The sequence below is a fragment of the Phragmites australis genome, chromosome 23, assembly GCF_958298935.1.
Source record: "Phragmites australis chromosome 23, lpPhrAust1.1, whole genome shotgun sequence".
NCBI lineage: Eukaryota > Viridiplantae > Streptophyta > Magnoliopsida > Poales > Poaceae > Phragmites > Phragmites australis.
In genome coordinates, this window is record NC_084943.1 from 16698642 (window position 1) to 16724037 (window position 25396).

General features: G+C 41.7%; 2 protein-coding genes across 9 annotated transcripts; both read left to right on the forward strand.

The window, feature by feature from the left end:
- Positions 1 to 6565: 6565 nt before the first annotated feature.
- LOC133906593 (transcription termination factor MTERF15, mitochondrial-like) lies at positions 6566 to 9552 on the forward strand. 5 transcript variants are annotated; one of them, XM_062348539.1, is made up of 3 exons: positions 6566 to 8301; positions 8926 to 9050; positions 9198 to 9552. In XM_062348539.1, the coding sequence occupies exon 1, from the start codon at positions 6773 to 6775 to the stop codon at positions 7757 to 7759; it is 987 nt and encodes a 328-aa protein (XP_062204523.1). In that variant the 5' UTR covers positions 6566 to 6772; the 3' UTR covers positions 7760 to 8301; positions 8926 to 9050; positions 9198 to 9552. The 5 variants fall into 5 exon arrangements, with proteins under 5 accessions (XP_062204523.1, XP_062204521.1, XP_062204520.1 ...); XM_062348537.1 differs by having other exon boundaries at positions 6566 to 9050; XM_062348536.1 differs by having other exon boundaries at positions 8926 to 9552.
- A 1732-nt stretch (positions 9553 to 11284) lies between these two features.
- Positions 11285 to 17098, forward strand: LOC133906098 (uncharacterized). Of its 4 annotated transcripts, none has more exons than XM_062347880.1 (11): positions 11285 to 11469; positions 11797 to 12106; positions 12475 to 12552; positions 12648 to 13210; positions 13955 to 14536; positions 14623 to 14777; positions 15184 to 15389; positions 15490 to 15623; positions 15700 to 15998; positions 16114 to 16217; positions 16539 to 17098. In XM_062347880.1, the coding sequence occupies exons 2-11, from the start codon at positions 11821 to 11823 to the stop codon at positions 16607 to 16609; spliced, it is 2478 nt and encodes an 825-aa protein (XP_062203864.1). In that variant the 5' UTR covers positions 11285 to 11469; positions 11797 to 11820; the 3' UTR covers positions 16610 to 17098. The 4 variants fall into 4 exon arrangements, with proteins under 4 accessions (XP_062203864.1, XP_062203865.1, XP_062203867.1 ...); XM_062347883.1 differs by lacking the exon at positions 11285 to 11469 and adding an exon at positions 12180 to 12247 and having other exon boundaries at positions 11976 to 12106; positions 12641 to 13210; XM_062347884.1 differs by lacking the exon at positions 11285 to 11469 and adding an exon at positions 12180 to 12247 and having other exon boundaries at positions 11976 to 12106.
- Positions 17099 to 25396: the final 8298 nt, after the last annotated feature.

Consider the following 25396-nt stretch of genomic DNA (forward strand, 5'->3'; position numbering starts at 1 on the left):
AGGCCAGTCCTTATTTCATTGTTGTTACCTCTGACCACTGGACCTCTTAGCTTTGAGGACTCACCTCAGCCGACTATACCGAGTCAGCAATCATTCGTTCAGTCTCCACCAGTGGTTTGGTCTGCCTTCAATGAACTTGATGCAGCACTCTAGGAGATGGCTTCTCATGGTAGTGGCCCTACTAGCTCCGCCCCAGCTCCAGCTTCAGAGGCACCTATAGAGTTAGTACCTCCTCCTCCTCCAGTTGTTGACCCCGCTATCGTCGAGCTTTCGGATTTAGATTCAGACTCAGGCTCGTAGTTCGAGGTGCGACCATCAGTAGTAGCGCTAGCTTCTTCATCTCCTCCAGCTCCTGATGTCTAGGAGTGTGCTCTTTTTGGTACTTTGATGCCAAAGGGGGAGAGAGTCTAGGTGTTAAGAGGAGTTTTTGTGATGGAGATAGCTAGTTAGAATGATTAGTTAGCTTTCTAGTTTCTTAGTCTCAGGGGAGTTTAGGTAGACCAGGGTCGGAATGTTGGTTTTTTTATGGATTTTGATGTAATGGTAGACCATTTGGTTCTTAATTGATGTGTTTCGCTTGTCATTGCTCCGTGTTTCGTTTCGTGCTTAGTTTTATTTCTTATTCTACTAGCATGATAAGTTGTTCTAGTGCTTGCCTTTCTCTTACTTTATTATTATATGCTGTAAATTGCTTAGTATGATAGGGTGTACTTCATTTCATATCCTTATCTTCTCATATGTGTTGTCATCCATCACTAAAAAAGGGGAGATTGTAGCATCTAGGCCCCTAGATAAGTGGTAAGTGTTTCAGTAATGAATGATAATAGTATCATTATGACTAACAATTTATTTTAAATGGAATAAAAAATTAGTTCACAATGATATTTGGGTATTATTGGTCCCTAAGGTGATTACATGGATGATCAAAGGATATGTGCATGAAGATTAAAGATCTTCTAGTTCTAAGTGTCATAAAAGAGATAAAGGACACTTAGAGTAGTATAGGTCTCCTTTCTTAGTCTTTTGACCGTACTATAAAGAGGGACGAAGAGTAGTAGCTTGACCTAGTTGAGTTTAGACTTGGTTTGATGCACACTTGTGAAATTATAGCACTAGGTAGCACAGAAAAGCCCATGGATCAGTTGCTGAGGAGTTAGAACTCGAGATTGGTTGAATTGGATGAGTTCAGAAGGTTTTTCGCGTCACCGGATGATCCGGTCTTGTGTAGAGTGAACTCATCGGAGCATATTTGTTCTCTAGAGTCTGAAAGCTATTGAGTACATCGAATGATCCGGTGATTAAGAAGATGAAATCACCAGAGCCTTTTCTTGGCGACACATGTCCAAAAAAAGGTGAAGTGTTACACCAGATGGTCCGGTGCTTGAGCAAAGAGCATCACCAGACTATTTTGAACAGAAGTGAAAACTCTTCAGAAAATGGATTTGACCTCACCGGATGGTCCGATGCTCTGTGGGATGAATCATCGGAGTGTTTTTTCAGAGAATATTGCAACAGGTAGTTTGAAGTGGTTCTACTCACCAGATAGTTCGGTGATGGACCAATGTTTACACTAGAGTAATTCTTCCATAGGCGATCTCAAGTACTGAAGAATGAAGATAAATTGACTGGATGGTTCGGTGAAGATGTTGTGTACACCGGACAATACACCAGATAAATTCGAACAGAGAAGGTCGCAGCTGTTGAAGTTTAATGAGTAACTCACCGGATGGTCCGGTGTGAGTGGAGTGCTCACCAGATGACCTCACCGGAGCATTCTCTGTAGTCATGGCTAATGACAGCTGGCACAGTGAGGCTTTGAAATTTGTACTCACCGGATTGTCCGGTGTGAGTAAGAAGATGCTCACCGTATCATCCGATGTTGTTAGAAAAAAAAAGGGTGGTTAGGCAACGGTTAAATTTGGATCTCTAGCCTATAAATACCCCCTCATTTCCTCTCACTAAGCTCTCTAGTGACCCAGAGGAATTCATACACTGTGTATGTCATCAAGAAGCAAGAGAGAGCACTTGAGTTTATTTGTAAGTCCCTAATTGAAGGTTAAAGATACCATTAGTGCTTGGAGAGTAGCAAGTGTGCATGTAGTTGTAGTCTAAACTTGATTTTTGTTAAGTGAAGTTATTGCCTTGTTACTCTTGGCGGTTGGCAACACTTAGTCGGTCTTGAACACTGAAGGTGTTCTCGGTGAGCTCCTGTAGTTCTTGTGGGAGCCCCAGAAGGGTTTGTACTAGTTTGATGCCCACCAATTCAGAGATGGAAAAGTGGCAATCATGAGGGAGTATTTGAGTCTTGGTGATTCAAGGGGGAGTAATATCCTTGGTGGATGCTCCAACCAGGACTAAGGAGGAGTGACAACTCCTCGATAAATCAAAAAAAAATCTGGTGTCCTCTTACCCATCTATTTACTATTCCACATTAACTTTGAGCATTTACATTCTTGCAAGCTTTCATTTTCGTAATTTTCTTAGTATCCTTACTTGTTAGTTTGTTAGCCTTGTAGCTTATTTGTGTAGTCGCATTTCCTTTCATCTAGGTTAAGATTGTTACTTGTTCTAGAAATCGGTATAAGTTTTTAATTAGAGCCCAATTCACCTCTCTTTTGGGCTATTCGATCATTTCAGGGGTGGAATTGTCATGACCCAAACAACTAGATGGAAATGGATGGCTAAGATGGAAGGGTAACACTTTGTTGAGGATCGACAACTGCTAGCTGCTTTGTTACACCTCTGTTTAGAGTTAATGTTGTCGGATTTTGTAGGAAGGAGAGTGGCGACTAGGTGGGGGTGAATAGGTGACTTAATAAATTTCTTGCGAAATCGATGGCCTTCTTCAATTTGGATCACCCAACGCACTTTAAAACTCAAGCGGAAGCAAAAATCGAGAGAAGTTTTATCAAGAGAAAATTGAGGCAACATGACTCTAAAGATGGTATATGAACCATATGTTCCATTTAAGATCAATTTATGTGCCTTAGCACTCGAAAGAACACAACTAGCAAAGAAACAAGAAAAGAAGAACATTGAGTAACGAAACTCTCCAAATTGATTGTCTAGAGGCAAGTGAATTTAAGATCCTAACATATAAGCTTGTGTATGCGAATTTTATGCTTCTAGTAACAAGAAGAATGACCTCACAAGGTACTAAAATTTCAGCCAAAAAAAAAAATCAAAACTGAACAGAAAAACTTGCACACAAGCTAAGAGAACCAAGAGAGGGAAACTAGAAAGAGGGAAATTCAAGCATATGAAACAAAATAAACTTCATTACTCAAATAGGTCAGCCCTATTTTAGGTGGATTATAAACATTTTCCTCTCAAAACTCTCATCTATTACATAGGCTAAGCACTCTTCCTCCTCTCCACTACAACCCTAGCACAATACTCTCATATGGGTGGCACAAGGGGTTCAAATGGCTAATTCATCATCTCCCATAGCCCTACCCCTCTATTTATAGGCCTAGAAAACTTGATCCCTAAATTTTTTAGCTTTTTTCCAAAAATACTCATCTCTTGTAGTACATTTCTATCAACCACAAAGAGCATTATAGTCTATTTCCTTCTCCATTCATCAGACTGCCACAATGCATTTACGACTTAGCTTCACCTTGATGCAAACTTTACGATAGTGCCACGTACTCCTCCAGTCCTCCCACGGTTTTGAGGCCAAATCGCGAAACCCTAGCACACTTCTCAAAGTATGACTAGCCGCCACCTGCTTCCACCTAAAGCAAGCGCTCTGATGATGACGCATGTCCTCCGTCTTGCGATCTTGACTACCGACAAGTCTCTCCTGCATCCAATCCCTCGGACCACCTAGTCACTTGCATCGGCATTCCCTTCGTTTGACTTTGTTAACATGCCATCTTCATCCTCTATTTCATGCTTTCCTTGACCTTCATGTGTACAGCTAGGATCACTCTTGACTTCGCCCAACCCTTCTTGATCATCCGACATCAAGCACCCGCTTAGCCCTGATCACCCACCGTCGACCGTTAAGTTGCATCCGTCACCTGCACACCTTGAAACAAGCAAACACATTTCTCCACACTCTAAAACATCTCCAGGTTAGCACAAAATCAAAAACTTCAACTCAGAGCACATCAAACAGAACACGTGAACACCGGATGTTTCGGTGTGTTCTGCTCCTAAACACTGGACCATTCGGTGAGTGTAACACTATCTGTTTCAGAAACTTTTTGCTCTCGACAAGGAAAGGTCCGGTGAAAGCTTCTGATGATCTCATGCCCATCACCGGATAATCCGGTATGTGCTAATCCTCCGAACCATCCTTCTTCAACCTTTATGCAACAAAAGTTCCGGTGCATTCTTTGGTGTTTACAATTACAGCACCGGACCATCCGGCATACATTATCAAATTTAACGCAAAAAATCTTCTCTCCGCAGAAAATACTCTGGCGCTATCAAAGTTCATCACCGGACCATCCAATGTTTGCTTTCATTTTTGCTTCAGCACTGAAAATGCTCCGGTGATACCATCCGGTGTAGCTACCGCACTTATCGGACCTTCCGGTGCATTGATCTCCAATTTCACCCCAAAAATTACTCTTTCTGCAAGAAATAGTCTGAAGAGTATACACTGCCCATACCGAAACTTTCGGTGAACATTGGAACATCCAATGTTCACACCGAAAATTTCGGTGTGTGTAATTTTTCTACGTATAGAGAAGAATTCGTCAATTCCAAATATCACCAACTTGAATTAGACAAGAATAAGAACAAATATCCATAAACACATGCTAAACAAATTTAAGATATATCAACTATTGTCAATACCTTATCACATGCAAATCAAGGTATTTCTTCACTTAGTTTCTCAGATTTGCTATAGTTAAATCGGCCGAGTCTGTTTTGTTTTTTTACTTTAACCTCGCTTGCTGTTGTAACTAGTCGGATGGTTAATTCCACTTTTTGTAACCCTGATGTGAAGATATAACCAGTCAGGAGGAAGGGAAGGTATCACTTATTGTAATTGAACCACAAACTTTAGGACGACGCTAGCGTCCGGACGTCCGATTCATCGGACGTTCTATTAGTCCGTCAATAGTCTATTGCAACATCTAAAAATAACATTTGTAACATCTGAAGTTAATATTTGCAACATAAAAAAAGTGCACCAAAAATAGCTCGTTATATGTATCCGATTCCGAGAGAAAAATTCCCACCGCAACATCTCGTCATGTTGTACGCAACATTTCAGGCAAAACCTTTGTAGTGTAGAATTGAGTGCAACATATGAAAATAACTATAGCAATAAATTTTAATAACGTCTGAAACATTAAATTTGAACATCTAAAACATTGAAGGTGTGAAAATATAGGAATTAACTCAAATAGATAATTTTTTCGGGTCCAGATCTATACGCAAGAGATTCCGAGATGCAACATACGAAAATAACTATTACAATAAATTTTTATAACGTCTGAAACATTAAATTTGAACATCTGAAATATTGGAGATGCGAAAATATAGGAATTAACTCGAATGCATAATTTTTTCGAGTTCGGATCTGTATGCAAGAGATTCCGGAATGCAACATGTAAAAATAACTATTGCAAAAAATTTTTATTACGAAAATAACTATTGCAACACATTTCTATTACGTCTGAAATATTAAACTTGAACATCTGAAATATTAGAGATACGAGAACACATAAATTAACTAAAAAGATAATATTTTCGGATCTGAGTACATGGGCTAGCCCAATCAAACGTCCGATACAATCTTGACTGTGACAAGTCTTTCCCGCTTCCGATCCTTCGAGCTACTTTGTCACTTATATCAGCATCTCATTCATTTAACTTTGTCACCATATCCTTTTCACCTATATTATGTTTCGCTTGATCTCTACATATATAACTTGAATTACTCTTGACTCCATGGGCTCCCTTGATTGTTCGAAATAAGGATTAGGTTTTGGGGCTAATGAATAGTAACCGGACGTCTGCTTCGCAGCATTTTCGCAAATTTTATACAATGAACAGTATCAGTTCTTCTTGCTTTCCCCAAATCTTCTTTGATCTCAGTTCTGTTGCTCGGATTTCTTCTTGTTTGTGACACACGTCGCCTGTGTGGAGGTAGAGCATAGGTGCCTGTGCGAAGGGGTTGAGGATGGACGTAGGTGGATGGCAGCAACATGGGACTATGGGAGGTAGTTCAGTGAGGGAAATAAGAGATGGTAATGCAATGTTGAAGATGAGGGTATCTATATTTAATACGTGCAAAATACGTATGCTAATAGTATGGTTCAAATAACCATTTTAATACTTATAGTGTTAATTTTTGAGATCGGCAAAATTGTAATAGTATGGATCTAATTAACCCAAAATCTATTATTGTGATTTCGATGCGATGTACTTTTGAAACTTGTGTGCTCATTACCGTAAAAAAGATTGACAACGCATAGTCGGGTATGACGATTAAAATAATGGAAATTCAGAAATTTCAGTCACATCGACTAGATCTAGACACGTTGTGCGGCATCACATTCCATCTCATTTTACTACTTTCTAGCTAGTTGTTGGAAATGGGGAAAAGCTAGACATTGGCCAAAGTGTTGGAAGCAATCGAGAATTTGCCGGTCAATTCACCACGCAACTGTGGTTAGGAGTTAACCGTGCTCAGGTAAAAATTGTTTCAGAAATTTGTTACTGACAGCTGGGTCCACAGAGACAGTTTCATAGAGACACATCACTTCCTGAAACTAGAACTGGGTTTTTTTCCCTCGCCGCCGCCGCCATGGCTCTCGCCTTCCGGCCCTTCAGCCGTCGCAACCTCCTCCACCTCCTCCCCCACCCCACCCCGCTCTCCACCTCCGCCAGGCCTCCCGACCTGCGTGAGCTTCTCCGCATCGAACGCATCCTACACAACCCCACCGCTGCCGCTGCCGAACACCCTCAACCTCAAGAACACCGAGGAGCCGCCGCAGCCACAAGCCTGCCGCACCTCCTCCACCACACTGCCGGACTAACCGCTGCAGAGTCCACTTCCCTCCTCCGCCGCCTCCCGGGGACCCACACCCACCGCCGCCTGGGCCGACTCCTCCAAGAACTCGCCGGCCTGCGCCTGCCGGACCAGGAGATCAAGGCCGCCATCGCGTCCGACTCGGACGGGCTCCTCTCCATGGATCCCGGCGAGCCGTCCCGCCTCCTCGAGTTCCTGGCCGAGCTCCGGTGCCGGAAGGCCGTGAAGGACCAACTCCTCGCCCACGGCGCGCTCCGCGCCGCCGTCGCCGCCCGGCGGCGGGTGGAGCTCCTGCACGAGCGCGGGCTCACGCGGCGGGACGCGCTGAGTGTCCTCGCCGCCGAGCCGCGGGCGCTGCTGTATTCCCCGGAGGATGTGGAGCGGAAGGTGGAATTCTTGGTGAATACAATGGGGTTCGAGGTCGGGTGGCTGATTCAGTACCCGGAGTTCTTGGGGGTGAACCTCGATAACTGGATTGTCCCACGGCACAATGTGGTGGAGCACCTGAGGTCGGTCGGCGGGCTTGGGGACCCTATCGAGATGAAGCACTATGTGAGGCTCAGTCGCCGGAAATTCTACAACATGTTCGTCAAGCCGTACCCTGAGTGCGAGAGGATATTCGGGGGGCTGGTCAGGGAGAGGGATGAGATGTTGAGGCGGCGGCATCCGACGGGGCTTTGGAAGCTCTTCAAGCCGGCGAAACATGAGAGAACTCATGAGGATGCGAAGAACATGAAGCTTCTCGTGGGATCACTTCGTTAGGTATGTTATGAGGTGTATCGAGAACCTCTCAAAAGGGAGGAACTGGAGGAAATTCAGTGTGAATTGTTGACATCAACCTTTTGCTTCTCGGCAATGTTTCGGTTGTTCATACCAAAAGCGAACAAACCAGGAATGTGCCCAAGAGGATACCAATTGGCTCGAATGCTGAACTGGGTTGCCGCTGTAGTATGGCTAGAGCACGCTAATTCGGATGATTATGATATTTTGGCTGCGCTGTAGCAGTGTCTATTCTCACAGCATACCTCCAGCAGGTTGTGATTGAACCAAGAAGAGCCGGTTAAGCATTTCATCATTAAGGAACTTGTCAAGGTGAGAAAAGTGTGGGTGGTATTGTGAAAGGGTACTTGTTCAATTGAGATGCCTGTGTGCCAATGAAAAATAGCAGTTCACGTGAATGGACATGAAATACATTGGATATTCTCAAACATGTCTTGGCAAGGCATTCCACCACAGATCGCAAGATTAATCTTGCCCTACCAACAAGATTAGTTACATCTTCCTCAAATTGGACATTAAGAAAGGTATTAAAAATGCACTTTTTTGAGGGAGTAAATGATTTACATTGGACTTTTGTTATAATGGTTCATCATAATACGCTTATCAGTGCTGGTTTCAGTCGAGAGCAAAGTAGATAACAGGTTCAGGAAAGCTGGCAGCTGATGCAAGTATTATCGCAAGATATCAATGAATAGATAGAACAGCAGCTCGTTGCATATTTTTTGAGGAATTTGTGAGCATTAGAACATTCTGCTGAGAGGATGTGTATGCTAACTTAGTGCTTGTGTATGCATTGGGGTCATTGGTTAGTTTACAGACCTTTGACTGCTTTTGATTGTGCGTGGTATGTATTTTACCTTCTTATGTATTTTTGTTCCACGTTAGTATGAGTTATTCGTTGATGCATCTTACCAAATTAACAAGTCTATAAATACTATTGTATTATAGTTTGCCCTTAATTGTCTTCATTCATCTTTTTCCGATGCTCCCGGTTTATTAGATTGTGTTCTGCAAGATATAACTGGAGAGTGCTTTGTAGGGAACTGGGAGTACTTTACAAGAATGCTATATTACTGGTATATCTTATACCATTGCCTTCTATTAGAAATTTGGACTTAGCTGATTATATATGCTTCTGTGGAATATAGCTGGAAAAAAGCTCACAGAATGAAGAGAAAAGAACTTCATGAGAGTACAGTTTTGGTCTTACCATCATTGAAATCTAAAGATAATCCATAGGAGTAGTTCTGGAATTGGAAGGTTGGCCAAGAAGGTACTGGTTGTACAGGATAAGTTGCAGAGCTGATTTTTTTATTGTGTCTTACCTCTGAATTTGTATGGTTTATTTGGAGAATGGTGATTTTGGAGGCTAATGTGTCATCTGAAGTTCTTACCGAATCGAACTGAAATGTATAAGCAGAATAACAGACGACTGGACGCAGCTGTTATGCTTCAAAGTTGGAATCTTGATGAGAAATAGCTACAAAATGGAGATGCTTCTGGAAGAAGAGGTCATCAATCGATATTCTAGATATTCAGCATGCAACATGGTGATCTCTCTCTCACACACACACTGTTTAATGTGCGATCACTTTAATCTATTATTGAGGGTGAAGGATTTATAAATGTCCGTGCTTTGTTTCCTTCTTTCTTTGCTAGATCATTTGTTCTTTTGTAATTTTGTGTAACAGAATTTGGAGTTTGTCATTTAGTCCACCTAATGTGTTCACACATCGAGGATGAAGGATTTATAAATGTCCGTGCTTTTGTTTCCTTATTTCTTTGTTAGAGCATTTGTTCTTTTGTATTTTTGTGTAACAGAATTTAGAGTTTGTCATTTAGTCCACCTAATGTGTTCACACATCGTAACTCTTTCCTGATCAGATTATTCTTTTCGTTGGATAACGAAAATGTAAATTTAAAGTCACCATTTCCCATGGGCATTTATTAATACAGGAGAGATGATTCACAATGCTTTAGAATTGCAGCAAATGGTGTTGCACATGCCTCGTAAACTATGTGAACTGGAAATGATGACCTATATTCGGTGCTTTTGTTGTCCTTGACAAAATTTCAATTTGCATATGGAAGTTAGTATTTCTTTGACTTATGACATGACAAGATATTTACTTCAGTACTTAAATTAAAGAAGTTGACAGATCTTTTCCAGTTTCACTGTCCTACTGTCGTGGAGATTTTGATGTAGATACAGTTTACTGTTCCAGATGAGACATCAGCCTGAGTTGAGGAAAAATTAGTTGGTACAAGGACTAACTTTACCTTGGCTTCAGCCCACATATCTGGCTTAGCCAGATATGTGGGAGATCATACACCAATTGGAACAGATCATCACATACAAAAACCACATCCTTTTCATACTGTAATATCTGGGGAACACCACTGACTTGAAACCTTTGAAACATTCAGACTATCCATGCTGAGGAATCGGAATTGGAAATATGGGATTCGTGCTCATATGCCCCGGGGGCACCAGATGAAAGGAAGAAAAAAAATCAGAGCGACTACTGTTGCAAATTGTAAATTTCTTCAGAAATGCATATTATGATGTTCACTACCATATGGGATCAGATGAGTGCCATGGTTGTCCCCGCATGCGTGTAACAAAAATCATTTGAGATTTTCTTTTTTACTTAGCTGGTGCCAGCATATCAATTTGAAGGAATTAATAATGTTTTTTCCTAATATATCTGAAGACTATCCTACAATAAGCTTTTTTTCGGAGCTTGTAACTTTTTAATATGAAGTTGGATGGAGATAATCTTTATATGAAAATTGTAGCTCTCGATGAGATTTATATGTTTTTAGTTGATACTTTTTTCATTTGAAGTTAGTTATATATCCAAATAATTAATAGAAGCTTTAGTTAATATATTGGGTATTTGTAACTTCTCTGATTTTGCTCTAATATAATTGCTTTTATGTGAGTATATTGCTAATTTGCTTGTTGAATCTTTAATATAGTTAAGTTTTAGACATGTGAAATGGTCAAATAATCATAATATATACGATATATATGATTGTTGTTTTTACTCAATATCTGAAGAAATATTCGTGATCCATATTATCTTCATTTGACTTGTCGTATATTTAATCCGTATCATTCTATACTCGTGATCGAGACAATTCATATCCAGTTTCAACTCCGATAAAAAAAATATGAAACAAAATATAAAATCAATGATATCCGTTCATATTCGATCCCCGATTACACCCTTAGTAGAATTCGTGCTGGTTGATGCTTCCAGTCTTGGGTTCTTGCTTGTAATCTTGTAACAGTTGTTGTTTCACTTTTTGTTATCACAAAAGGTATAAAATTAACACATGAATTTGAACATTGATCTGTTTTGGTAGAGCTTCTTGCTGCATAGATGACCTAACACATGACTTAGGGTTCTGAGACCTAATGCGATAATTTTCATTTCATTTATGTAAAATGATTAAAAATTACTTTATTTTCATTTTTAAAAACAAAAGCGTGTGACCCACCGGTCGGTCCGTAGTCCGTACCCACCCGCTCCTGGCTCCATCTCCAACGCATCGACGCCGCGGGTGACTCCTCGCCCCTCCCTCTCTCTGCCGGATCGGATCCTCCGCCTCCGCTCCTCTCTCGGTCCAGCGCAGCGGGGGAAGAGATCCGTCCAGGCGAGGTCTGGTCTGGTTCCCTCGTGCTGGTTAGTAATCCTCGCTTGCATGGATTCCTCTCAGATTCAGTTGGTCGTGGGTTTAGTTCTGTGCTCAAGTCAAGCCCAATCTGTCCTTCTTTATCTCCATTTCGAATTCAGTTGTGGATTTGGGTGCTGCGTTGTGTTACCATACTGATTGATGTGATCCAATCTGCCATGGCCGTGAAGATGCTGCGTTGAAATGTTTTTCTTTCTTGTTATGCTCTTTTGGTACTGCTTTGCTGCTTAGGTTTGGTAATGTGATGTGGAGCTGCGAATCAGCAGACCAAGTGTAGATCCTGTCTCCTTACCATGGTGCTGTTGTTTGCTCTGCAGGAAGGAATTTGAGTAGTAGCATCGATGAATTTCCTCTACCGAACTGCGCAGCCTGCGGTACCTGAGCTGCCACGAATTCCAGAGCAAGATCACCACAAGGATGCCTTGCAGAAGCCAGCTACGACACTGGAGGGTCTCATCGCGGAGCATCCGTACCAGCCCTCCTCGGCCCGCAGCGAAGACGGAGCTACTAATAATGGGCCTGGGGATATCGGTGGGGATCCTGCATCTCTAGATTCCAAAAGTCCAGTCCCGCCGGGGACGCATACTGATGTCGCGGAGGACGAAGGATGGATTACAATTCCATACAGTTGGTGCCTTTGACTTGCTCATCTCATTTTCGCTATATCACAATTGCGTTGATGTTTTTCTTTTTTCATCAGACATCGCTTATCCTTCATCAAATAAATGATCACCATGTTGCCTTACTTGCATCCTTGATCTGGATAAGGTTAATTGAAACTTTCATTGACATATAGCATTTTGAGTTTTTTTCTTTACTATTAACTTGTTGACAGCAACTCGTTTTTAGTGTGAAAAGGTCAGTTCAAGAGTTACCTGCAAAACCTTTTGAGCCAATGATTTGCTTTCCTCTTGAACTACAAAGCTGGATTCTTCACGCTATTAAATGCATTTTTATATCTCTGCTGGTTAGTAACATTTACAATTTGCTTACAGAGGCGCTTCCTGAAAATTGGAATGATTTTTCAGAAATGGTGCAGTTGCAGCCTCTCGACCGCTCCTTCCTTTTTCCTGGTATAAATGCGTTTTATGACCTTAGTTGAGAGGTCTGGTGCTATTGCATCTTGCTTGTTATCTATTTTCTGGAATTGACTTGGTTCAGTTGTCAGGTGAGCAGGTTCATATACTGGCGTGCCTGTCAGCTTCTAAGCAAGATATACAGGTTATATCCCCCTTCAGAATTGCTGCAGTGATGTCTAAGAATGGAAATTCTTTGCAACACTCCACAAATGAATCTAGTCCTGTCAGTGCAAATGGTCATGATGATGGAACAAGCGGAGAAAACGACTGTCAGGATGTTGAGAATAATATGCAGAGTGTTGACCTCAATGATGAAGCTTCTCCTTCGAAACATGATATTTTGGTGACTCAATCTCTCCTTCAAAAGGAAGATCATAAAAAACAAATAGAACATATGTTGCAGAGATTCAGAGAATCCAATTTTTTTGTCCGGATTGCAGAGTCAGACGAACCTCTCTGGTCCAAGAAAAGAGTAACTGCAACTAAGATGTCAGACGGACGGTATTATTCAGATAGCCAGGGAAATAGTAAGGCTTCTAGGAGTAATGTTTACAATACCATTTCTGATAAAGGGATTTTTGATGGTAGCACATCTGGAGGAGTGGCTCGAGATACTGTGAGGTGCTATTCCCTGCAGAATGGAGACATAGTGGTATGTTTTGAAGGGTCCTGTTTAGTTGCAGTGTGACATTATATGCTAGAACTTCTTGTATTGCATGTCCACTGGATGTTGATTGGTGTTGCATAAATAATTGCAAGCTTTATACTTCAATCTAAGCTTAGCCAAGTGTCAGGGGCCTACCTGGAAATTGACTCAGATCTGTTACTATCTCCAATTCAATGTGCATTGTCAATTTACCAAGTTAATTACACTTGTCCTTCTACTTTATTTAGCCAACATTTCCTCTAAATGCTCTTACTAAATCTAAATGCTGTGGATACAAATAGCTTCCCACTTAATAAGGGCAAACATGTAATTCCCTCAAAAAAGGGCAAACATGTAAATAACTGGGGCATTAATCATTTCCTTGTTTTGCGAACCCAATGATAAAGTGGTGTCTAGTTTGAATCGGAAATAGCACGTCGTTGCATAAGTTTTAGCAATTTGGCAACACTGATAATCTATCTTCATTTCATTTGCCTTTTTATCAGTCGTACTAGTGAGATGTGTCCTGAAAATTTTAAGGTTGTATTCCATTACCTTCCGTAAATTAATTAAAACATTTTGAGAAATCTATGCAGATTCTTTGCGGACTACCGCATACACTAATTTATTAGTTGCAGAAACAAGCATGACTTTTAAACAAGCAATCATGTATAAGTTAGTGGTGCTACCACTAAGCTATGCCCCTATGTATTTTATTGTGTAATTTTGTTCTCTGTTGGAAGGATGCAGGTTGTTTTGCAAGTGAATGTTGGCGTCAACAAATTGGAAGATCCAGTGCTTGAAGTTCTTCAGTTCGAGAAATGTATATCAAGCAATTATATGCCTGAGAATCTTATGGATGGACTTTCTGGCAGTAATGATGATCCATGTCGAGAGCTGCTTAGTTGGTTGCTCCCTTTAGATCGCACATTACCACCTCGTTCCTTATCACCCCCTACTCTCAATCCAAGTATATCACACAAGCAATCTTATTCTGCTCCTGGGTCTCAGATATTTAACTTCAGAAGTTTCTCAATGCCTTCATCCTCTTCTGTTCAGCCACCCAACAACATAAGACCACAACCAATATCTGAAATTCAAGATTTTGTGCCGGAAAAGCCTGCAAAAACCCCTGATATTATAAATGATGGGCAACTTTCGTTTAGAGGAGTTCCTTTGGAACCTGAACGGTATTCTGTACGTTGTGGTCTAGAAGGGGTGTATCTGCCAGGAAAAAGATGGCGGAAAAAAGTTGAAATTATTCAACCAATTGAGGTTCATTCTTTTGCTGCAAAATGTACTGTGGAAAATCTTCTGTGTGTCACAGTAAAGGTTCGAAGAATATATCATAGCCGTCACTCATTTTTTTAACTTTTTAATATAAATATTTGAAGCTAATGCTTATATCTCTGTTGCAGAACATTGCTCCAGCTCATGCAAAAGATATAGTTGTATTCATTGATGCAATTACTATCGTATTTGAGGAGGCATCCAAAGGAGGGGCTCCTTTGTCACTACCAATTACCAGTGTTGAGGTTGGGCATGGTCACAGCTTACCGAATCTAGCACTTAGGTACATGTAACTTTTCTCATTGATTCTGCTCAAGATCTGCCTGCTATTGAAGCTTTATGTAAAGTTGAAGCACAATATGATTTCAGCAATAAGAAATTTATTCCCCTTTTAATTTGCCTAACCTGCCAACTTAAGATGCAAAATAAATAAATAAATAAAATCTTGCAACAAGTTTTTGGCGATCACAATTTATAAATTTTCCTCAAACTACCAGTTTCGTGTCTTGAACACCTCAATAGTTGATTTTGTATGTTCTAGAGTCTTGATTTCTTCAACGCTGTAATGAACCAAGTTCCACAGTTATTTTTTCTTTCTCAGATTCAGTTTAATATTGTGTGCTCATAATAAATATGGAAAGCATGTGAACGTTGTTTTAAGTATGATGCATTATTTCTTATCTTTCTAGGAGGGACGAGCAGCACTCTTTTATTCTCAAGCCGGCAACTATGTCCTCAAGGGATCGGAGGACCAACAGTGATGCACCTCCGGCTTTGTCGCTCCCAACTATGGCTGGAGCTGCTTCAAATACTCATACGCCAGGGGTTGGTGAGCCCTATGTTGCTCTTAGTGACCAGTATGCTGTACTGGTATCTTATCGCTGCAATTACACAGGTAAACAGTTGATTAAACGGAATAGATTCTTCACGGAATAGATTCTTCAAAACAAGGATGGAGTTCACATTTCTGATTCACAACCTTGATATCTGTGTAGAATCAAAACTTTTTTTCAAGCAGGCCACAAGCTGGCAACCCTGTGCAGCTAGTGATCTTATGATCTCTGTATCATCCGAACTGTCTCTACGAAACCCTAGTCTAAGTGCTCGAGTTCCTAAACTCCCTGTTCAGGTTATCTTGGTACTACTTATTGTTATGCAAAATCTCCATGTATCACTTTTGACACTAATATATCATTGCCTTTCAGGTTTTGACCCTTGAAGCTACTAATATGACATCTGAAAACCTTACGTTAACTGTACTTGCTCCAGAAGCATCTGGTTCTTCTTCAGTTGTATCCTTGAACTCATCTCCAACCACACCAAATAGTCCTTATGATGGTCTTAATGAGTCAGCAAGATCTAGTTTGTCCAAACATCGAACTGGCTTTCGAAGATTGAATTCTGTCCTAGCTGGGTCTCCAAAAGAAAGTGACAACGGAGGAAAGAGAATGAGTACTGCTTCAGGCTGTACTCATCTGTGGTTGCAGAGTGCAGTGCCCCTAGGGTAATTACCCTACTTGTTTTGTTTCATTAAAAGAGTCACAGCCCACAACTTAGGTACCTCTATTTCGAAACACTGGAGAAGTATAACATTTTGTTGTGGTGGATGTGGATAACAGGTGTGTGCCGGTACGTTCAAGCACCACTGTCAAACTTGAACTACTTCCATTAACAGATGGAATCATTACACTTGATACGCTTCAAATAGCCGCAAGGGAGAAAGGTAACTTTTTTGTGATTAAAAAACGTGCAAAATGGAAGTGCTAACATTGCAGCTAGATGTTGAATGCCGAGTTGCCAACACAATAATTGCTACCTTAGCAGCTAGATACAGAATTGTTAATTTTAAGAAGGAATTTTGATATTCTGCTTACTATCTGTGAGACGTGGGTGGATTAGCTAAATCTTCCTCTTGCTTGAAGTGGAATTGTTAATATAGTGGATTCAGACTAGCAAACGTCTTAAATCCATTTGATATTTCTCTGCTGATTCATGTCATATATCCCTTAATTTTAAGCCTTGAGAAGTGATTGTTGCCCTACAGGCCTTACATACATACCGGAGCACTCCTTGGAGATACATGCTACTTCTGGCATTTCATCAGGAAGGTCATAGGATATGAGCGCAAGTGGTGTATTATTCTGTACCTTGGAGTCTGGGACTCAACCTTTGGAAAGAGTGTGAAGCCACCGGACCAAGCATGTAGTCATTTGTATTGGATTTTGACAAAGACGCTCTTGCACGATCACGGAGCCAAATAACTCCAGACATAGCCAAAGGATGGTCGCTGCCATAAGCGGAGAAATGAGCACAATACTCTAGTGTATCATAATCAAATGAGCACAATACTCTGTGTATCATAATTTGGTTCCCAAATCCATTCATGTTTCATAGACGGGTCCCTGAGCTACTGGGGTTGTCTACACCGGCCTGTGAAATTTGTAATGTTGTGTTTCATAGTTTTGATTGCTTTTTTGTTGTGGTGGTCATTTTTTGTTACATGTAAACCTTGTCATTGCTTTGTTTGGGCTCTTATCAGAATGTTGTGGAAAAGTGAAACATGTGGATCCCTAGTTCATTTTCATAGTAACTCTAGTTAGTTGATCTTGGTTGCCGATCTCCGCCTGTGCTTTTGTTGGATTGCTAGTCCAGTTGTACAACAGTCGTCTAAACCTCTTGTCTGGATACCGAGAAGGTACCAAATCTAAGAAAAATATTAATGTTGTTGGGCAAGGGTACTCCGTCCACCTTCGGGCAAAGTCCGAGCAAGCAGGCGCGCTTCGGGTGTAACCCGAAGGCTTCAGGTCACTTCGGGTACTCCGTTAAGGGAGGACAAGCCTGTGACATCCTCGTTTCGGGTGGCCGGAGGAGTTATTCGAAGACAACCGAAGACGGCAACGACAGGGATCACCTCCGAAGACTACGTCAAAGGAAGTACTTCGGAAAGATGACTGTCCGGCACTGGATGTATGATGTCGTAATTAGCCCGAAAGACAACACTAGACAATGTATGTTATACCCCGGAAAGTATTTCCGTACGAAAGGTATCCTTGTAATTGACTGAGGAATTTTTTAAAATAATATTATTTTAATGAAAAATTGCAAAAAATATTATTTGTTTTCAAACAATTGCATATCTAAATGCCTATTGGCACTCTAGTGCCGACATCCCACGTGGGTAGTCGGCCGGGGCCTTGCCTGCACGTGCCGTGCTGAAAAAACCTGTGCCGAGAAGACCTGTCGTTACACTGTATGCCAACATGTCCTCTAAATCATGGGGACGGGTCTGTCGGCATCATTAGGCTGGCCGATAGGCCTATTGGCATCATCAGGCTTGCGATAGGCCTGTAGGCACTCTAATTGCCTACATGCATGCTGGCACGTCGAGCGCCGACATTTTTTTTTAATTCAAAAGGCAATACATCGATTTTTTGTTTTTTAAAATAATATTTTAATGAAAAATTATAGTGAAATCATTCGACAATAACAATTGAATAGGACTTTTTTATTTGCACAAACAACAGACACAATAGCATATACGATACACTTACATACTAACCTAACCATATACCGACTCTAAACCTAATATGCCTTAGAGAATGTAAAAAAGCCGATTACTACCGCTACTCTAATGAGTGCATTGGGGGTACTTTTCTCTTCCTCGCAGCACCTGGTCCTACTTCACGCGCCCGACATGCCCGACATGCCCTCTCGTGCTTTCTCTCCCTCTGCCTCACGGGCATTCTCCTTCCGGTGGGCCTGCTCCTTGCTTGGCTTCCGCTACTCCTCCTGCATACGTTTGCACTCAGCCTCGGTCCTCGCGCCCCCTTCCATTTGATGGAATCATCCCCATGACATCCGGTGCTCCTCGTGTATGATGAACACATCTGTTAGACTCTTCTCAATATCTAGCCATTGTACGAAGTCTCAGAATGGTGGTGAATACTTGCAACGGAGAACAAAATGATCAGTGGTGCTTCGCGCAAGGGAAACAAGTCCTCGACGGCATTTTGCTTAGAATACGATATAGCGTGGACGTGCCAGTATACATGCTTCTTTATTAATTCATCTAAATCATAAAGTACAAGTTTTCAGTACAACTCATCACATACGCCACACACACACATCTGACTAATCATGGTGATCATCTTATATACTCACATGCTCTATGTATATACTATTTATCGTATAAGATACTCCCTATATTATGAGATACATATGTGGAAGTATATACCCCAGGAGTACATAGAGCATTTTTATGTACAAATATAAAGGTATTATCAGAATCTATTAAAAATGATGGACTTCTTTTCAATTTTTCATATAGTTCACATTGGAGCATCTTAGAATGAGTATATAAGTATACTTATAGTGATAAAGGAGTATATCCAGTTTATTTATGTGGTATATCATAGTATGGAGTTTTCAAAATATTTTGCATTTTCCTCTGAAATAATGCAGGCATATTTTTTAAGCCTAGAGGCATTACAAACCATTCAAAATATCCTTGAGGACATATGAATGATGTCCATTCTATAGATTCATGTGCTATCTTGACTTGCCAAAACCCGACTTTTAAATCAAAATTTGAAAAGTATCTGCTACCTTGAATCCTATTAATCCATTCTTGTTTATTTGAAATATTATATGCATCATCTACAGTATTATCATTTAGCCTCTTGTAATTTATTACCATCCGTGATTTTTTCCTTACTATTTTAGAATAATTTCTTACTATAAATATTGTTGATCTGTGTTGACTTCTACTTTCTCTTATTGCCCCTAATTTTAATAACTCTTCAACATGCATTTTAAACTCTTCTATGTCTTTTGTAGTGGCTTCTATAGGGCATGTTTTGATTATATAATCTGAGTTTATTATGTTAATTTTACATACAATATTTCATTGGTATTTTTAATATTTTATTTGTATTTCTCCAATTATTTGGATATCTTTCAATCTTTGTACAATCTTCTCTATATCCTTTTTAAATTTTATGTACTATATATATATATACTTAGGCGCAATGTAGTTCACTGTTGCGCCATCTCCAATTACAATCCCAAAAAACAGTATAATTACGATCCAAAAGATAGGTTAGTCACTACAAATATATATAGTCGTAACTCGGTACCTTCTGTAGTCATAATTATGCACTTTTTTGTCATGTGATCATAACTGGGTCACCTGTGCGCACACCCCCAGTTACGATCATAAAAGCAGTATAGTTGCTATCATAACTGACTTTTTGTTATGTGATCGTAACTCAACTATCTATGTCGTCGTAACTGACTATTCTTCTTAGTCGTAACTGGGGTGACGCAGTAGTAAACCACAATACGTCTTGTAATTACCATATGATCGTAACTCAACTATATGTATCGTCATAACTAATTAGTTCTTAGTTGTAACTGGAGAGTGGTGCAAAGGTGACTGCAATAACTGAGGGTGGCACAACGTAGTTCACTGTTGTGCCTAGGCGTAGAATAGACTTGCTATATATATATATATATATATATATATATATATATATATATATATATATATATAGACACACACACACACACACCTCAGGCAAAAGAGAACACCGGAGGTAGGGAAAGACTAGACGCATGACATCTCGCGTACCTTCGACCTAGACAGGAGCCGCCGATCTGCACAACATCCACTAGTCTCTCACGACTACCTTAGACCCCAGCCTGTAGCATCCTCGGTCACGGTAAAAAGACAACCCTAGGCAATAGGCAACATATCACTCTAGCCTCAATATCATCGGCCAGGCGTCAACCCTTCAAAGGGGAACAACATCACATAGGCATCATTATAGGTAACCATTGCAGGCAACAAAACCACGAGCCTCAGTACACATCACAAGCATAAACATCCATCCTCGGAGCAAACAAGGGTGCTAAACGAGACATTATGGCTCGATCAACAATAAGCATCAGAAAGACATCACATGTCATCTTAGCAATCAGCCATAAAGAGCCAACAAATCAATCCGACTAAGATCAGCATGTGCTATATACAGCGGCAAAGATCGGCAATGGGTGACCATCAACAGGCACAAAGGGTGATGGGAACCCAGAACCGGCAGCAGAATGATAGCCACAGCATCACAAACCAGCAACAAAACAGCTCAAACCATCACAAGCCAGCCGCAACACACAAGACAAACGCCGGCAACAGCGTGTCCATCACAGATTGACAATAGCAGCCGAGCTCATCCGACAACAGAATCACTCAAACGATGAGAGGCAGATCTGCACCAGCACTCTCGGCTATCACAGGACAACAACCGGAGGCAATCAGCAGTAGCATACTGATGACCGGCGACTAGATCCACACACATCCGAAGACAGCCGATCCAGCAGCAGACCAATGCCCATACCAGCGAGTAACACAGTCCAGAACAGGTCAATCTCAACGGTGACCAGCAACAGACCAGAAACGGCGACAGGCAGCGCAATGACAGATCAATGCCAGGGCTGGCGATCACCACCACATCATCATTCGACGCTAGCTCGCCCCAGCCGGGTGCCTCAACGGCAGCGGCAAAACTTCTCGCCAGCCGGAGCATCCTGACAGTGGCAAACACAGAGGCCAGCCAAGCCACAGGCACGCGCGGTGGCAACGCACGCAGGCTACAATAGAGAGAAAAACGGCGACATGCGGCGGCGCGTATGCTAGCACAAAGCGGCACACGCACACAGCCTGGGTCAGAGACAGCGGCGCTCATCGCATCGATGGCGATCGACAACAACAGCGACGCCAGAACACGGAAAGGGAAACCGCCGGTACAGCAGACAATCCAAGCCGGCGATCGACAGGGACTACAACACCGGGATGCATCAATCAACCACCTCAAGGGCGACAAGCAAGAACACACCGGCCAGCAGCTCGACGGCGACGGCATACAGAATCGGCCGGAGCACCTCGACAGCGACAACAACAGATCAAGCTCACCACGTATCTCGATGGCGACAGCGCGATGGCCGGCCGGAGCAAGAACAAGAAAAAGGGAGGTAATCGATTCACCCATCACCACTTACCATCGAGGACGCATGATGAAGAAGACGACGGGCCGGCCATGGCGAAGATGCTCACAGAAGAACCCGGCGTCAAACCACAACGGCGGCGGAGCTAAAAATCGGCGGCAGAAACAAGCTTTCACAGCGACAGGGCTTCGGCTGCCACAGCAATCGATCTCCTCCTCCTTCCCCGTTTCCATTTCCCCTATATATACGCGCGGCTTAGGGCCACCCGAACCTAGAGATTGAGACCCGATTTGTTAAAAATCCGCAAAATCCGACGCGCACCCAAATCCAACTCCATCGGGGGAAAATTTAAATCGAATTAGGATAGGGATAGAGGGGAAACCGTGGATATGGATGAGAAGAATAGGACCCGAGCGCTAAAGATATATGAGCGCTTTTTTTTTTTTAATTTAGCTTGGTCTGAGGCGGCGGCTGAGGTTGAAGACGAGCGCACCGCGTGATTTTTTTTATTTATATTTTTCGATTAAAAATTTAAATAAATAGATTTCTCGTAAAAAAAATTGTAAAACTAGACGGCTACAGCTCTCTCAGAGGACGGTTAGACCTGCTTACCACCCCAAAGAGGGTGGGTGACCTAACCGCCATCTCAGTGGGTGGCTACAGTGTGCCCGCCCAAGCCGAGGCCTTACTGCTCCCTAAGAGGGTGGTTACAGCTCCTTACCGCGCTCTGAGGGGTGGTAAGGTGGCTGCTCGCCCACCTCCCCTTCCCTCTCCTCTATAAAAAGGCAAAAAATAAGGTGAAATTCTTATTTTAATCGAAAAAAAGAAAAACCTCTGAAGTGGCAGGAAAGGAGAAGAGAGGAGAGGAGATGAGATGAGAGGAAGAGAGCGCGACGAAACTCTGCTGTATTTGATCCGCAGATTTGAAGATCAATTTTTGGTAAGTTCTTCTATACTTTTATTGTTGTTAATTAATACAGTAGCACTATATAAAATAGGTTTTAGACATGTATGACCTAGGGTTTAAAAAATGTTGTATTTAATAGAAAATTGTCAATTTTAGTTACGACATGGTAGGATAGCAATGAAATGCAGAATATTATTTGTAGTATGTTAGTTTTGAATATGTAGATTGTATAGAGTAATAATTGTAGGGTAGTATTGTGTGACATAGGAATTAGCACTGTTTGATAATGGTATGATCTAGGATGTAGCGTTTAGAAAATGGTAGTATACTGTGAATATTAATTCCGACATGGTAGGATAGTTATTAAATGTAGATTGTATAGAGTAATATTTGTAGGTAAGTTTGGGTAGGGGTATTATTGAAAAACCTATTGTTAGGTATGAATCGGTGTCGGTAAATTTTTTATCTCTGATACTGAGAAATATAGTTCGTCGGTCTTAACATTGGTTATATTTGTAAATGTTTCCAGGGTTGGCAGATAAATTAATTTTTCAGATATATTATGGTGAGGGTGAAATTATGTACGATCCTAACAGTGTAGATCTATCTGAATTTCATCATGTCATGAAGGGTCTTAGTAAAGCTAATGAGAAGGCCATTGTGGTGTGTGCAAGTGGCTCATGCAATTTTTCTAACTGGATCCGCAGCAACATGATCTTAAGTTGAAAGTTGTCCTCAGTCGTGCTAGTCATGGATACTTTGGCGAGCTGGTTCCGATCGAAGCCACATCAACTTGGAAGCAGTATATAGATATATCTTGTGAACGTGACCTGCCTTTGATTTTGTTAGCTGAGGCGTACATGAAAGATCAAACGGAGGTGAACTCTGCGGAAGCAGTAGCGGGACCAAGTGAGGCATTGGAAGATGAATCAGATCCAAGAAATGTCGGGACCATGGAAGATGTTGGGGATATTCTTGAGATGCAACCGATAGGTGTAGTCAATGAGGGGGAGCATATCCCTAGCATAATTGAAGAGATGAAGTTGGAGGATCAAGAGCTGAAGGAACGCATTGCCGATAGGGATTCATCTGACAACGAGGGTAATGCTCCAGTGCCTGCAGAGTGGAGAGATCATGAATTTTCAAAGCTGGTGGTTAGCGAGGCTGATCGGACACCGTGGCAGTACCATAAGAACGAGGTGTCTCAATGTGCTATGTACCCTACAAAGGAGGCTGTTATTGATGCAGTTAAATTCTGGTTGCTGTCTCTTCGGAGGCAGTTCAAGGTTGTTAAATCCAGTAAAAGGGAGTATGATGTGAAGTGTTTGGTGCCTCAGTTGGCGGGTGCACGCATTCAGAGGGAAATGAGTAGACTACTGGTAGTGCTCAATAGTCAAGGAACATAATTATCACATTGAGGAAATAGAGTTCGCCCACCGGAACCTGTCATCTGCCTTTATTTCTAATGTTATGTACAGGAAGATTGTGGACAACCTAAGGTATGAGCCACGATCAATAATCCGTGCTATTGAGCAAAGGTTCCAGTACACAATAAACTATGCGAAGGCATGAAGGGAGAAACAGAAAGCTATTGAGATGAGGTTCGGAACATATGAAGATTCATATCATAATCTACCTCATCAATTAGCCACAATATGTGGAAGGAACCCAGGCAGTTACTGTGATATCAAGTATTACCCCTCCACTGATGCGGAGTGCAGCGGGAAACGAGTGTTGCAGCGTGCTTTCTTTGCATTCGCTGCAACCATCAAAATATTTCGGTACTGTCGACCCATCATTTTCCTGGATGGAACATTCCTGACTGGGAAGTACAAATGACAGATATTGTCTGCAACTGGGGTCGACGGTAACAACCAAGTCCTACCACTGGGGTTTGCTTTCGTGGAGAGTGAGAATGGGGATAACTGGTATTGGTTCCTTGAGCGGGTGAAACATGCTATTGTTCTTGACCGGCCAGATGTGTGTCTGATTCATAATAGATATGCAGGGTTGTTGCAGGCTTTGCTGGATATGCAACATGATAGTGTTCGACGGGGTGTAGCAGCACAGTGGCCCGACCTGAAGAGCAGGTGGTGCATGCGCCATATGGGTGCGAACTTCTAGAGACAGTTCACAAACAAAGAGTTGATGAAGCTTTTCAAAGAGTTGTGTAGTCAAAACTAGCAACGGAAGTTCAATGCCCTATGGGCAAGACTGGACAAACTAACTCTGAAACAGACAGCGGAGGCTGTACCCGCTGGTGATGAACCGATAGCTCTTGTACCTCTCCCAACAGATACTCCGCTATTAGGAGCTTTTCACAGTGGATACGTAATGAGCCAAATGAAAAATGGGCTTTGCTGTACGACAGTGGTGGGCAAGGTATGGAGTAATGACAACAATATGGATAAAGAACACACCTGGCCGCCGACAAACTCTTCGGATTCTCAACGATATGGATGAATCTGAGGCGGGTCCTAGGGTCAAGCGATGTAGTCAGTGCAATGAAATAGGTCACACGTACAAGTATTGTCCTAAAAATGCACCTGTTGTGTAGGTGAGTATTATGACGTGTTCTAGTGTGATTGTATTTAGCGTAGCTTGCTGTCTTAATTGTACTTCTCTGTCTAGCATTTGAACCTTTCATTTGTAAGTACATGTTGCAATATATTCATGTTGCATATAGTTGTAAAGTGAATTTGCATTCAATATATATTGTTCCTGTCTACATGTTGCAATGTATTCATGTACATGTCGTTCAAATGCAGATATGATGGACCCGGCGACCCCCGAGCTTCTCGACCCTACAGTGGACAAGAGGCACCGCAGCTTCTTGTCCACCGAGCACTAGACGTAGTTAGGAGTGTTCCGACCACGTGGCCCTGGAGAGCCACTTACAATCGACGATCGGTGGAAGCACAGATACTTTGATAATTTCATACGAATTTGCCATATCATTGATGTATTGCATTCCCCAGTTTATTTATATTCCTAAT

Bases quoted from the DNA above. Each gene is read 5' to 3' on its own strand.
- LOC133906098 (XM_062347880.1), top strand. From the start codon at position 11,821: ATGAATTTCCTCTACCGAACTGCGCAGCCTGCGGTACCTGAGCTGCCA. The intron at 13,211-13,954 runs GTATGTTTTGAA...GGAAGGATGCAG, and splicing joins TGCAGAATGGAGACATAGTG to GTTGTTTTGCAAGTGAATGT. The intron at 15,999-16,113 runs GTAATTACCCTA...TGTGGATAACAG, and splicing joins CAGAGTGCAGTGCCCCTAGG to GTGTGTGCCGGTACGTTCAA.
- LOC133906593 (XM_062348537.1), top strand. From the start codon at position 6,773: ATGGCTCTCGCCTTCCGGCCCTTCAGCCGTCGCAACCTCCTCCACCTC.